We start from the raw sequence: 13,823 nt of genomic DNA on the forward strand, positions 1-13,823 counted from the left end.
ACACTCCCCATAGGACCGACCCAGCTTCATCACGACATACCACCCCCACACTAAAGCCTTCCCCCTCCTTACCATCGGCATCTGTGTTAATTTTCACGTATCCCTCTGGCGGCGCTGTCCAGCCCTCCCTTCCCTTCTCGGCTCCATCTCCCGTCTTACCTCCACGTCGCCCCGGCACCATACCACATCCTTCAATCTCCTCCATCACCCCCTTAGCTCGTCTAACAACGGTCCAAGGATCCACCTCTTGATTATCAAAGATGACCTTGTTGCGGTGCTCCCACAAGGCCCAACATCCCACCATAAAGAGCGACTGTTCTCGGCACCCAAACTCCCTCCACCTCCCCTCCACCCAATCTCTCCCCCCCCCTCCCCCCCCTGTCTCCCTCTCGTCCTCCCCTAGTCCAATCCCTTCCCATACCTGTCGGGCTATAGGACAAAAACGAAACAAATGGTGACTAGTTTCATCAGAAGAATTACATAAGGAACAGAAAGTGGACTCACCTCGCACTCGAGAAGCAATGTTAACTCGTGTCGCCAAAGCCTCGTTACACAGCTGCCAGAAGAAGAGTTTCACTCAGGGCCAAACCGGGACTTTCCAGAGCCTATTCCATAACCACTTTTCCCTCTCCCAATCCGACGCACCTCCCAACTCCATATATATTATTCCGTTCCCCTGCAAGCCGTCGATAAGCAGATCTCACAGAGAAGACCCTGTCACGCTCCGCCACCCAAAACCACCCATCCTCCGGACGATTCCTACTAAGTCAAATATTTTTCACCCGGTCACATTTAAAGGAAAGAAGCAAAGATGCGAGCAGTTCCTCCTTCCAGCCCCGCCCCTCCTCGTCCATCAAGTCCGCCACAACCAAATTCTCCATGCCCACAATAATGGGTGAAATAAGCGGTCCCGACTGTGTATCTGGCAGCCAAGCGTCCTCCCAGACACGAGTTGTCAGCCCGTTCCCAATTCGCTTCCTCCATCCCGACCTCAACACTTCTGTAGCCTCCACAATTCCCCTCCAAGTATAGCTCGGATTATGCCCAATACAAGCCGACATAATATCCTCGGCTGGGTAGTACTTAGCCTTCATAACACGAGCCCACAAGCACTCCGGCTCAGTTAACAACCGCCACACTTGTTTCCCCAATAAAGCCATATTAAACATATTGAAATCGCGGAAACCCATCCCACCCAAGCTTTTGGACTTACACAAACGCTTCCAGGACACCCAGCTTATCCCCCTCTTCCCTTCCTCATGACCCCACCAAAACCGAGATATCATCGATCTAAGCTCATCGCAAAAACTTACAGGAATTTTAAAAATACTCATAACTTAGGTAGGGAGTGAATTGGCCACTGCCTTTATAAGAACCTCCTTACCTGCCCTAGACAAGATTTTCCCGCGCCAACCACTGAGTCTTTTGCTTAGCTTATCTCTCAAGATATTCGTAATTGGTTTTTTTGACCGTCCGATCACCGTAGGGAGACCCAAGTACCTCGCCTGCTCCTCCACCTCCACTATACCCAACCTAATTGCTACTCCGCTTCTGAATCGGCACACCCTTACTAAACGAGACCGCAGTCTTGTCAAGGCTTACCAGCTGCCCTGAAGCATCCTCATACCGTCGAAGAATATTCGTGACAACCTCAGCTTCCTCCATCGTCGCTTTCATAAAAAAGATACTATCATCCGCAAAAAGAAGGTGCGATATAGGAGGGGCCTGATTAGCAATTCGGATACCATGTAAACGGCCCGCTTCAACCGCCCGTCGCATCAAGCTAGATAAAACTTCGGCACAGAGAATAAATAAATAAGGTGAAAGAGGGTCACCTTGTCGCAGTCCACGTGAGGGTCGAAACTCGTCTAAGGGCTGCCCATTTATGAGCACAGAGAAAGAGACAGTCGTGACACAATCCATCACCCGGCTTACCCATACCTGATCGAAACCCATAGAGATAAGAACCCTCTCCAGAAATGTCCACTCAACCCGATCATATTCCTTAGCCATATCTAACTTAAATGCCATGGTCCCGTTCATACTCTTCGAATTCTTCATATAATGAAAAATTTCAAAAGCGATTATAACATTATCCGAAATTGCTCTCCCTGGAGTAAAAGCGCTCTGATTCTCCGAAACAATGTCACCCAGGAACGGTTTTAGCCGATTGGCTAACACTTTAGAGACAAGTTTATAGGCCACATTACACAGACTTATGGGTCGAAAATCACGTATCTTATCTGGAGCTTTCTTCTTAGGAATAAGGACAATATTAGTTTTATTGAACTCTGTTGGCTGCTTGTATCCGCGCAAAATATCCAAAACCGTGCTCACCACTTCCCCTCCAATCGAATCCCAATAAGTTTGGTAAAAAAGACCATTCATCCCGTCTGGCCCCGGAGCTTTAAGCGGGTGTATTTGGTGCAAGGCAACCAGAACCTCTTCCTCCCCATAATCTCGCCGAAAAGCTGCATTCATCCCCTCGGTAACACGCTGCCCGACCCCATGAAGGACATCAACCTCTATTTCCGGATTTGAGGTCGACAATATAGCTGCTGAAAATAGCTAGTAGCCATGGCTGTTACCTCCTCATCCCCGCACCGCATAATTCCCTCGTCATCCACAAGTTGCGCTATAAAATTCTTTTGTTTACGTTCATCGGCTCTAGTATGAAAAAACTTCGTATTTTTATCTCTATCTTTTAACCACAGAGCTCTCGATCGTTGCCTCTAATATTGTTCTTCCTGTTTTCTTAAATTAGCCAACTCAGCCACAAGCTTCCGACGCCGGTTCACATTGTCTTCAGTTCTTTCCTTATCGTCAAGATAACCCAGCTGCTTTTGTTTCTGCACAATGCACCTCCCTATTTGATGAATATTCGTACCCTTCCATTTTTTGAGCTCCTTAGCACACTCAGACAAAACCCGAGAGAGACTGCCTCTACCACGCTCCACCCCACGTTCCACGGCCTCCCCACATTCCTCCTCCCCAACCCACATCTGCTCGAACCTAAACCTTCGTTCTCGCACCTTACCCCTATCCTTGTGATTAAGCACCAGTCGTATATGAGCATGATCAGACCATTCCCTGTTTAAGTAGTATAACCGAGCGTACGGAAAGAGTACTCTCCACGACTCCGTACACAAGGCTCTGTCAATCATACTTTGTTTGTTCGCTTCTCCAACTTGCCCATTATCATAGGAGAAATTATACCCCTCCCAGGGTACATCTTTAAGACCGCATTCATCAACAGCAGCTCGAAAGTTATTCATTTGCCACTGTGGCTTGCTTCCCCCTTTCATCTCCGTGGAAAAGAGAACCTCATTGAAATCACCGAGACACACCCAAGGAAGCCGAGATTGCCCCCTCAAGAGTCTCAATAAATCCCACGAAAGATGTCGATCCCCCACAGCTGGCCAACCATAGAACCTCGTGACTCTCCATTCTCCTTCCGAACCCCTAATAATAAAGTCCATGTGGTGCACCGAAGCTGACACAAAAGTACAGTCGACCTCCTTACGCCATAATAACGCCAATCCTCCCGATCTACCTACACGGCTACACTATCAACCTCCATACCAAAGTACCCATCCAATCTCTCCTTCACCCTCCTCATTTCACAACCACTCAATTTAGTTTCACATAAGAACAGAATGGTCGGGGCTTCCCTCCGCACTAGAGCACGGAGGGCAGACACCGTGTCAGGGTTGCCCAGGCCCCGACAATTAATGCTTAAGAGATTCATTGGGCCTGACAGGGTTGACCCCTGTCAACCTCTGCCTCAGGTATTAAGACGCCCCCGTCTATCGAAGATTTCGCCTTCTTACTAGCACCTTCCTCCACCTCAGACTCCCTACTTCGCTTCCCTTGTCCCATCCCCCTACTGCCCTTATCTCCCACATTCCCTTCACCTGCATCTTTTTGCCTCGGTACTCGTGTCCACTCTCTTCCCTTACCACCATCCCCCTCCCCTCCAGCCTTAGCATCCCGCCCCTCACTACCAATTCGTCCCCGCATATCGTCCTGTCCCCTTTCCTCCACCAGATTAACAAGAAACCCCTCCCCACTCCATAACTCCTCCGACTGTTCATACCCCCTGCTTCCTCTATCCTTTTCCTGTTCACGACCCAGTCCCTTTCCCCCACCACTACGCTCCTTATCCACACTCCCATGCACCCCTTCCCCCATGCAAGAGTCTCCACTGCCCTCCCCCATAACACCATGGCTGCCACTTTTCTCTGCATTCCCCACCTTCTTTGTTCGGAACTCGAGAGCTATATTTTGTAATTTATCGATCATACTCGAAATAGCTATCTCATACTCTTCCTTACTCACCACATCAAACTTCACCCGTAGGTCCCTTGTCGCCTTACCCGACCCATGCTTCACCGTTTTAACCACTTTCCATGGCGATGCCAGAAGCCAATCTCCAAATTTTAACTCCTCTTCTTCGTAAGGACCCTCTTCACAGTCCTTTTCCCCATGCCCAATGACCCCATATCCGTAACAATATGTCGGGAGTCTTTCATATTTGACATTGAAGCTCATACTATGGCCGTTTTTTAAACGAATAGGGATGGCTGCTTTCAATGGCTTTCGGATATCATACAACACCCGTACACGAATAGCTCTGTCTAACTCGGGATTAGGGCCATGTTCAAATTGTATAAACTTTCCCAGGCAATTTCCCAAACGTTGGGCATTCGATTGGCACGTACGACCCGAGATTGGGAGGTCATAGATTCGTGCCCAAATAGGTACCGGAAACAGAGAAGAATCAGTAACTTTACCGGATTGGTCAGGCTCCTCGAAGCACCACATAAACTTGTCGAAGTGCCAAGGTTGCCCCTCAAGAACCCTTGCCTTATCCCTGCGCGATTCAAATCGAAAGATAAAGGTCTTCTCCTTAGCATCGACTACGTTCCCGATGATTGGTTTCGACGGATTCCATAGCTTTATCATCGTATCAATGGCCGCTTTAACATTAATAGCCCTCGACGCCCAAATCTTGCCTATCAACAGAATTCGCTCCTCCTCTTTCACCGGCTGTTCATCCTCCTCCCATTCGAACCCCTCATCCTCATCCGACCCCATCGACTCCTTCTCGTCCCTATGGCCCGTTGAGTCACTCTCCATTGGCACCTGCACACAAGACAAGAACAAACACAAAAAGAAAACAAAGCAGCCCAAACTCACGACAAAGATCGTGAGTCAAGCCTCGAGCGAGAGGATAATCGAAGAACGTAGGACAGAGATCGAAGAAAATTAAGACAGAAACCCTAGGAAAACCCTAGACTACTCTTGACAATGAAAAGTATTAATATGATTAACCTTTACTAATTACTATCTTTTAGCTAATAATTACGGAGTTACTCTTTCACAATTTTACTCTTACACATCCATTTTATCACAAATTTTCCATACCTACCCTTTCTCTAGGAGTCTTAGAGGAAATTTTATTCCTCTTTCCATTTCTTCTCGAAATCCAATCAAATTTTTACCCAAATACTTCAATTCTTTATTAGTTAGTATATCAAACAATCAGTGTTCGCTTTTCTTGATTAAATTACACCAACTTTTGATTTAGATTAAACTGATTTGTAACTTTTGTTCAGATAGGATTGTGCGTCTAATCGTCTATCATGCTTGATTTTTAATCAGCGGTATTGGTAATTGTTTTATTCTTCCATTTCATATGTGAACAATAGATAGGTTATAGGTACTAGGTAGATTTAGCATTTGCATCTTAACAACAATGCTAATAATTTATATTTCTCGTAAAGCAACCAGTTTAATATCTCCTTCCTTGGAATGTCTTGAGAAGATACGCGCCCTTGTAGATATTCGCCATCTACGTATCTACGGATCAACACAAAACATCTATGACATGGTAAGTTAAGGCGGGGGACGTCAAGTTTGGGGACGGACTAGTGGGGGACTGTAACACCCCCATATACCAATGAGCCTTAACAAGACCTTCCCTAGCATATAAGGGCATTACCATCTCGGTTGGGCGAGGACAGTAATAATCAAATGTCGATAAAAGAACAATTAAGTTATGTTACAAATGATTAACAAAACTGCTGATATAAAAGATACAACTTGAAACCACTATGTGAACTACTTCTGTCGTTACTCCTGAAAGACTCATCCCGCCAAGCACCCAGCTAACATACAGATCACAACCTACTAAGACTGACTGCTCACCATAAGGGATCACGGCAGGCACAACAGAAACAAACAACAAGACAAAACCACACAAGGTCAGTAACTGAAGAAACACACCAACAACCACATATACAACACATGCACAACAGAACATACACGCATCACATCTCCTCCAACCAATCACCGTCACCGACTGTCCACTGGACCAGCCCTGCCAGTGGAGGACCGCAGCCGTTCCCAGCTAAGCCCCGCTCATCAAACTGAGCGATAAACCATGTCCATTAATGTGCACATCCCCTCCAGTGGCGGGTTCCACGAAGGGCGAACTACGGGCGTGAAGCCACTCCCGCAAGTGACTCCACTCAACTGAGGACGCACCTCGAGAACCATAGACAAACAATCACAATCAGCTGCACCACAACAATGATAAACGAAACAACACAACAACCAACTACCGCAATCAATCAACCACACCGACACTACAACAACCAACTCACATCAAAAGACACTCTAGACAACCAACAGTACTGAGTAGACGAACCTACCTATAGATACCTCATTTCTGCACCTCCCACAAACCACCCGGTGATGATTGGGCCGTATGTTTGGTACACGGAACGATTTGTGACAATTCGTAAGTTTATCGTCAACTGATAGCTCAAATACTTGTTTCTACCCCTTGGTCGTCATCTACGCGCCATTACGTTCGTTTTGACAGTAATTAGAGTTCATTTGGAGTCCGGGTCAAAAATCGTCTTCATTTTCTAATAAACCGTTTAAAATGCTGAGTCGGAACGTTCTGAAATATTCCGGATATTTCTATTCCATAATTTCAATTTTTAATCTTTTGGTAAAATATATCCCGAAATTTTATGATAAAAAATAAGGAAGTTGAGATCTACCGCAATTCCATAAAAGAAACGCGGAAAATCTTTCTTCTGCAGGAGGAAACTTCCGGGGAAAGGACGCAGCACCTGCTGCGCCTCTTCCAAGAGTCGCATGGTTCTTGCGCGCTCTTTGACTCTTTTCTGCATATTTTCAAATCTTTTCGAGTTTTGTTTCCAAAGTTTTACCGTAACCCTAATTCCTCCGTGTGATTAGTATAAATAGGGACCTTCGTTCCTCATATTTCTCACGCGAGTGTCCACCCTTCTCTTTTCCCTTTGCATTCTAAGACCAGGCTCTTTGCTTATTGACGTCAACGTGCTTGAACTTTCGACCACGTAAGCTCGGATCCTTCTGAGTACCAGTCTCGTTTTGCATGACCGACCAATTTGACCAACTCCACTCAATTAATCAAATCAATTTAATTAATTCCTCTTACGAGGGCACTTTCATCATACATTCGAGTCGAGCAATCACTAATCGTTAACTTAGTTAATCTCGTTTCGTCAAACATGTAAGTCTGAGGGTGTAAATCCCATGTTTTATTATTGTACTTTTTATTGTATCAATTATTGTAAGGTTTACGTCGAAAGCATGTTTAAAATCGATTTATAAAACCTTTATCAAACTTATTTTTACGAATTAACAGAAGGCAGACGTCGAGAAGAAACGCAGCAACTGCTGCGCCCCTTCGAAGAGTCACAACATCTGCTGCGCCTCTTCCTGAGGCTGCCGCAGTTTCTGCCTTTCTTATTCTTCCTTTGTTCTTTGTTGATTAGTTTCTTTTATTTGTCTTTTCTGATTTTTTTCATATTTTCTTCATAATTATAACACATAATTCATAGTTATTTATCACCCTTTAATACCCGACTTAAATCCCAAGTAATCAATATTTGCGGGTTTTCTTCATTAAAATCAAACCCGGGTTTTAGAGATTCGACTTGTTCATATCAAGTCTCTGGAATTCGCCTTTTGTATATTTCATCTATTTATCATTATCCATCTTCTTTAAATTGCACAAATGAACCTAATTAATCTGTATTAATCAAACCTAATTAATTTGTAATAAGTCTGTAATTCACTTTAATTCGTTCTAATTAATTCTCATTAATTTAAGTTCGTTCTTTATCGCTTTTATGATTAATTCACATGTAAATAATCCGTTAAATCACTTCTACTTGAGTCGAATATTAATAATCAACCATTAAAATCACCAACGAACATTAACAATATGCAGTTCCGGCTTCACAGCCAGAACTCACCTCAGGAACAGACGCAGTGACCACTGCGCCTCTTCTAAGGGACGCAGCATTGCTACGCCTGTTTCGGGATGATTTCTGTCTCTAAACTCATGTTCTTGTTTTGACCTAGTTTATTAGTTTTATGTATTAATCGACTATTAATCGCAATATCACCGCTAATCTGTCCGTTTTCTAACCCTAATTTATTTTCCTTTTCTTTTCTCAAATCATCCGTTTTAAACGTATTTTCGACGTAAATCATTGAACCATTGTAATTATTGTAATTTTAATTATTATATTTTGTTTATTACTCTTTATTATCGTTTGTTTCCTCTCACATGTAATCAACCTTAAATCCCTACTTTGACCTAGTGTATGCTAAATTACATGTTCACCGACTTAGTTTAATCTCACATGTTAGGATTAATCTATTGGATGTTGCATTGCATGCATATAATCGACAACATATCAAGTATAGATAATTTCCCTAATCATTAGTAAAGGCCGCTATCGAGGCGGGCGGGATTAGGTGTTCGATCAAAGAGCTTCCTAATACGTACCCTCACCCCTTAATCCAGATCTCTGTGAACATCCGTGTTCATTGGCATCCAGGAGAGCCATTCTAGACATAGAATGCTAAGGGTAACGAGTTCTTAGTGTTCATGTCACTACTTTGTGTCTTGACATGACGCGAAGTATTCGAACGGTTTCCAATTTTCCACAATAAATTGGTGGCGACTCCACAAATTCAAACGCTTGTTTTCTCAAGCGCCCCCGTGGGCCCCTCGTGTCCACAGTTTGGCGACTCCGCTGGGGAGTAATACACTTACGTGTTGCCAAGGGTGAAACTTAAACAAGGTTAGGGAATAGTTTATATGAGACAGTTGTCGGTTTTCATTACTCAATCTTCTTAGATCGTTTATTCGGCCTTCCTAGGCCTAACCCAACCCATTCGACCAATCGTCCCGTCTGGACGGTCCAAATTCTTATCTGGGCCTAAGGATGGATAACGATTGATGTCAACCATACCATGATGCTGACTCTTGTTTGTATCGAGGTCTTTCACTACTCGAGGGAATGGACTAGGAACCGACCTTACTCATGTTTGGTACGGGCCTCTCAACAGACCCGGGTTTGATTGTTCGGTATGGCAACCCACCCTTTTAAGCCAAAACCCTTTAAATGCACTTAGCATACCGTTATAATGTCTGTTTGAATGCTTGTATCATATGTGATCACCATTTTTTAAACCAAACCATGACGAATTTTGTAAAATCAAAAACCCTTTTCGAAATGTAAATATTTTCGAAAAAATGCCTAAATTAGCGCAAAATGAGTCGAAACCCTGTCCAAATATCGAGTCAAAATTCGGGCCTCAAAACCCATTTCAAAACCTCACTTCGAGTCAAAACTCCTACAACTACACTACAGTTGACTAGGACAAACATTTCAAAACTTTGTCATTTTCAAACCTCACTTGACACAAGTGGCACACTCCCACTCCACAATTTGAGTCTTTTTTGAGTAAGTGTGCTAGAGTGGTCGATCATGTTTTGATTCGTCGTCGATCTCTTATCCAGTTTCCAAGATGCCTGAAACTAGTACCACAAGCACCAACAGTCAACCCCGAAATGGTAATGATCAAATCCTAGTTGCGTTCGCTCGTCTCCAAATAAGCCAAGACCAAGTTTATGATCGCCTCAATACAATCGAGGGCCAAATTGTTGTTGTAAAAACTAGGCTACCCCCTGTAGAAGATGAAGTTCCTAGTGAATTTGTGAATGATAACCTTCCACCCTATGTTGGACAAGCAGAAATCAACCCTTCAGTAGGTCTTACTGAAGCTGAAAAGCGACTCCAATACTTGGAGGAGCAACTAATGTACCTCAAAGGAGATGATATCTATAGAGAAAACAATCGCAAGTATGAGGCCGTGAGCGCCAAATTACCAACCAACTTCAACATGACTAATATCCCAAAGTTCAAGGGACAGAAAAACCCTTTGAACCACATTCGTGCTTTCAAAGACTACATGTCTATCAAAGGCATCAAACCCAAGATGTTCTTAAGGATCTTTCCTTAATCTCTCGACACCATTCCTAAGCAATGGTTCTATTCTCTAGAGCACAAGAAGATTGCCACCTGGGATGACGCCGCAATCGAGTTCGCTAAGCAATACGCGGATAATGCTGAAATTCAAGTCAATATGCGCACTCTAGAGGTTCTTACCCAAAATGAGAAAGAAGGCTTCACCAACTTCCTAAGTAGGTGGAGGAAGACTAGCACACAACTTGTCGAGCGTCCGAATGAAGCTACCCTTGTGGAAAAATTCGTGGATAACTTAAGACCCATTTATGCAAATCACTTGAGGTACCAAAATATTAAGACTTTCAAAGACTTAACTGTGCTAGGGACAAGAATTGAAGATGACGTCCGTAAAGGACTATTGTCCAAAACGGTAGGTCATGGATATCAAGGCTCAACGAGTCGTTCTTATGGCTCTACTAGCAAGACTGATGAGGTTAACCTTCTCGAATCATCAAAGAAGAATAACCCCCAAAGGAAGTTCACAAACATTGGTGATACATATTCCAATGCTTTCCCATAGGGCCTACATCTGATCCGGAAAAGAAGTCCAAGTTATGGGACGAAAATTCATACTGCGAATATCATAGAGGTAAGGGACACGATACAGAAAAGTGTTACAAGCTAAAGCATGTCCTTCAAGATATGATTGAAGACGGTCGCCTACCCATACCTCCGGGAGGTAAGCCTAACAATACTCAGAATCCTCTTGGAGTTCTGATGATTACAAATGAAGAATCTACCTTAGATTGTTCGCACCTCATTTCTCCAATCGAAAATGACATCCATGCATTAGGGAGTTATTATATTCCACCATTTCTCCTACCATCGCCGATTTTATTGCATGGGCGAGGAGTGTGAATAGACAAGTCTCAGAGCTAGAAAATGTAGTAGCATCCCTTCGTAATCCAAACACCATACCTAAGGAGAGCATGCCACTAAATCTCTCTCAAAATTCTACAATGCAAGAAGTGGTAACCGTGGTTGATAACCTAATCATTCAAATAGTCCACTTAGAAGCTGAAATCATCAGGTTGAGAGAGCTTGCTACCGTCAATGGAATATGGGCTGATGACGATGAAGATGAATACCTCACTGAGCACTACCTAGTCAAGATTAGTGAGGACATAGCCAAAAATAGTGAAAACCAAGATATAGACCACCTTACTCGTTCAGGGCGTCCATATCAAAACATTTCTCAAAATGGTCCCATAGCTAATGGTCCAATTACTAACACCAACGTCGTCACACCAAATGATGGCGAAGATACATCTACCGACCACTTGCTGAAACAATTACAGAAGACAAAAGCTGATCTTTCAGTCTGGCAGTTAGTTGCAAGCTCATTCCCTCATCGCCAAGCTTTGCTGCAAGCCTTGGCTAAATTAAACGTGGCACATAACTCTACACCTGATGACGTAGTCAACTTGGTCTTCCAAGATTTAACTAAGCTAAGTAACCTGGTTACTTTCTCAGATGAGGATTTACCACCTTTCGGCGTTAGTCACAACTTGGCTCTGTACATTACTGTCATTTGCTTAAAGAAGAATGTACCAATGACTTTAGTGGATGATGGCTCTGCAGTCAACGTCACACCATTAAAAACGGCATATAAGTTGGGCATGAAAGAGTCGGATTGGACCCCTAATAACCAAGGCGTTCGCGCATATAACGGTACACGATGTAAAGTGGTAGGACTAGTCAACCTCACCATAGCCACATGGCCGATTGAGCGAAAGGTTAACTTTCAGATAGTGGATATCGAAGCATCATTCAACATACTTCTGGGAAGGCCTTGGATTCACGCTTCCAAAGCAGTAACATCCACCCTCCACCAGAAAATCAAGATCCCACTAGATGGCAAAGTAGTGACGATCACTTCGTCACCTATCAAGGCAGTAATAGAAAAGATGTCAAGCAACCAAGTGGTTACAGATCCAGTATACGAGCTTGGGGGCTTCCATAGCATAAACCTGGTAGAAAGTGAACTGACACCCTTATACTTCAATCCATATTCCAATTTAGTGGTCAACCACATACTCAAGTTCTCAGGGATACATCCCGGGAATGCCACTGAATATTGTCCGAAGAAATACCTTTGCACCTTACATAGAAGAAAACTCTCACAGGGTGCCACTAGGATTGGGGTACAAACCCACGAAACAAGAAGCTCTAGAGATGCTCACACAGTTTTAAAACCGCAAGAGCGTGGGAATTCAAATGCGACCCTACCTCCCTACCCTAAATGGATACTTTGTTAGAGAAGGGAGTCAAGAATACTTCCATGGGTTTCCCGAACCTTGGCACTATAAAGGAAGACAACTAGCTGGAATCAAGATCTTTCATGATTGCTAATTTATTCCTTCAGAAACGGTTCCTACCGTCAAGACTCGTCAAGCACCTTGCTTAGACGAACAAGCCATTAGCCTTCTGTTTGGAGAAGATCGATTTGATAGAGCTACGCAGGACGAGATCATTACCATGATACTACAAGATGCCCATTTCAATCCTACCGCATTAATCACCGAAACCAATTCAGATCGGCAAAAAGGATGGAGAAATTCGATCAAATGGACAAACAACCAAGTGTGGACATGGAGCCACGGGGGCGCTTGGGAAACAAGCGTTTGCATTTGTGGAGTCGCCACCAATTTTTATGGGAAATTGGAACCGTTCGAATACCTCGTGCCATGTCAAGACACAAAGTAGTGACATGAACACCAAGAACTCGTTACCCTTAGCATTCTATGTCTAGAATGACTCTCGTGGATGCCAATGAACACGGATATTCACAGAGATCTGGAGTAAGGGGTGAGGGTACGTATTAGGAAGCTCTTTTGATCAAACACCTAATCCCGCCCGCCTCGATAGCGGCCTCTACTAATGATTAGGGAAAATCGTCTATACTTGATATACCGTCGATTATATGCATGCAATGCAACATCCAAGTTTTAATCATAGCATGTGAAGATTAGACTAAGTCGGTGAACAATCAATTTAACATACAATTAAGGTCAAAGTTGGAATTAAGGTTCAATTACATGTGAAAACATACAAGTGATACAAAATACAATGATAAATACAATAAAGGATACAATAATTACATCGGGTTTAGCGATTTATGTCGAAAATACTCCTAAAACGGATAATTTGAGAGAAAGAATAAAGGAATAAATCAACGAACAAATCAGTAGGCGATAATACAGTTAATAGTTAATTATACGTAAACTAATTAAATATGTGACAACCTCATTTATTGCGGAAAAGTAAACACGTAATTCTAGAATAAAACTGCATGGATATGTTTGTAATAGGTTCAATTGGGTAAAAACCTGTAATTTTTAAAACCTGAACCTGTTATAAAGATATCCAAAAGGGAAGGTGTCAAACATGCAAGGTCCAAAATAAATCTCATGAATGAATCATCGCTAAAGTCGCGAA

The 13,823-nt window shown here is 43.4% G+C and overlaps 2 protein-coding genes across 2 annotated transcripts; both read right to left on the reverse strand.

The window, feature by feature from the left end:
• Positions 1-767: 767 nt before the first annotated feature.
• LOC141649594 (putative mitochondrial protein AtMg00310) lies at positions 768-1,286 on the reverse strand. Its single transcript, XM_074458279.1, has one exon. The coding sequence runs from the start codon at positions 1,284-1,286 to the stop codon at positions 768-770; it is 519 nt and encodes a 172-aa protein (XP_074314380.1).
• A 1,446-nt stretch (positions 1,287-2,732) lies between these two features.
• Positions 2,733-3,305, reverse strand: LOC141649595 (uncharacterized). The gene has a single exon (XM_074458280.1). It carries the CDS (start codon positions 3,303-3,305, stop codon positions 2,733-2,735), a length of 573 nt encoding a protein of 190 aa, XP_074314381.1.
• Positions 3,306-13,823: the final 10,518 nt, after the last annotated feature.

This window comes from Silene latifolia, chromosome 3 (genome assembly GCF_048544455.1).
Source record: "Silene latifolia isolate original U9 population chromosome 3, ASM4854445v1, whole genome shotgun sequence".
Classification (NCBI taxonomy): Eukaryota; Viridiplantae; Streptophyta; class Magnoliopsida; order Caryophyllales; family Caryophyllaceae; genus Silene; species Silene latifolia.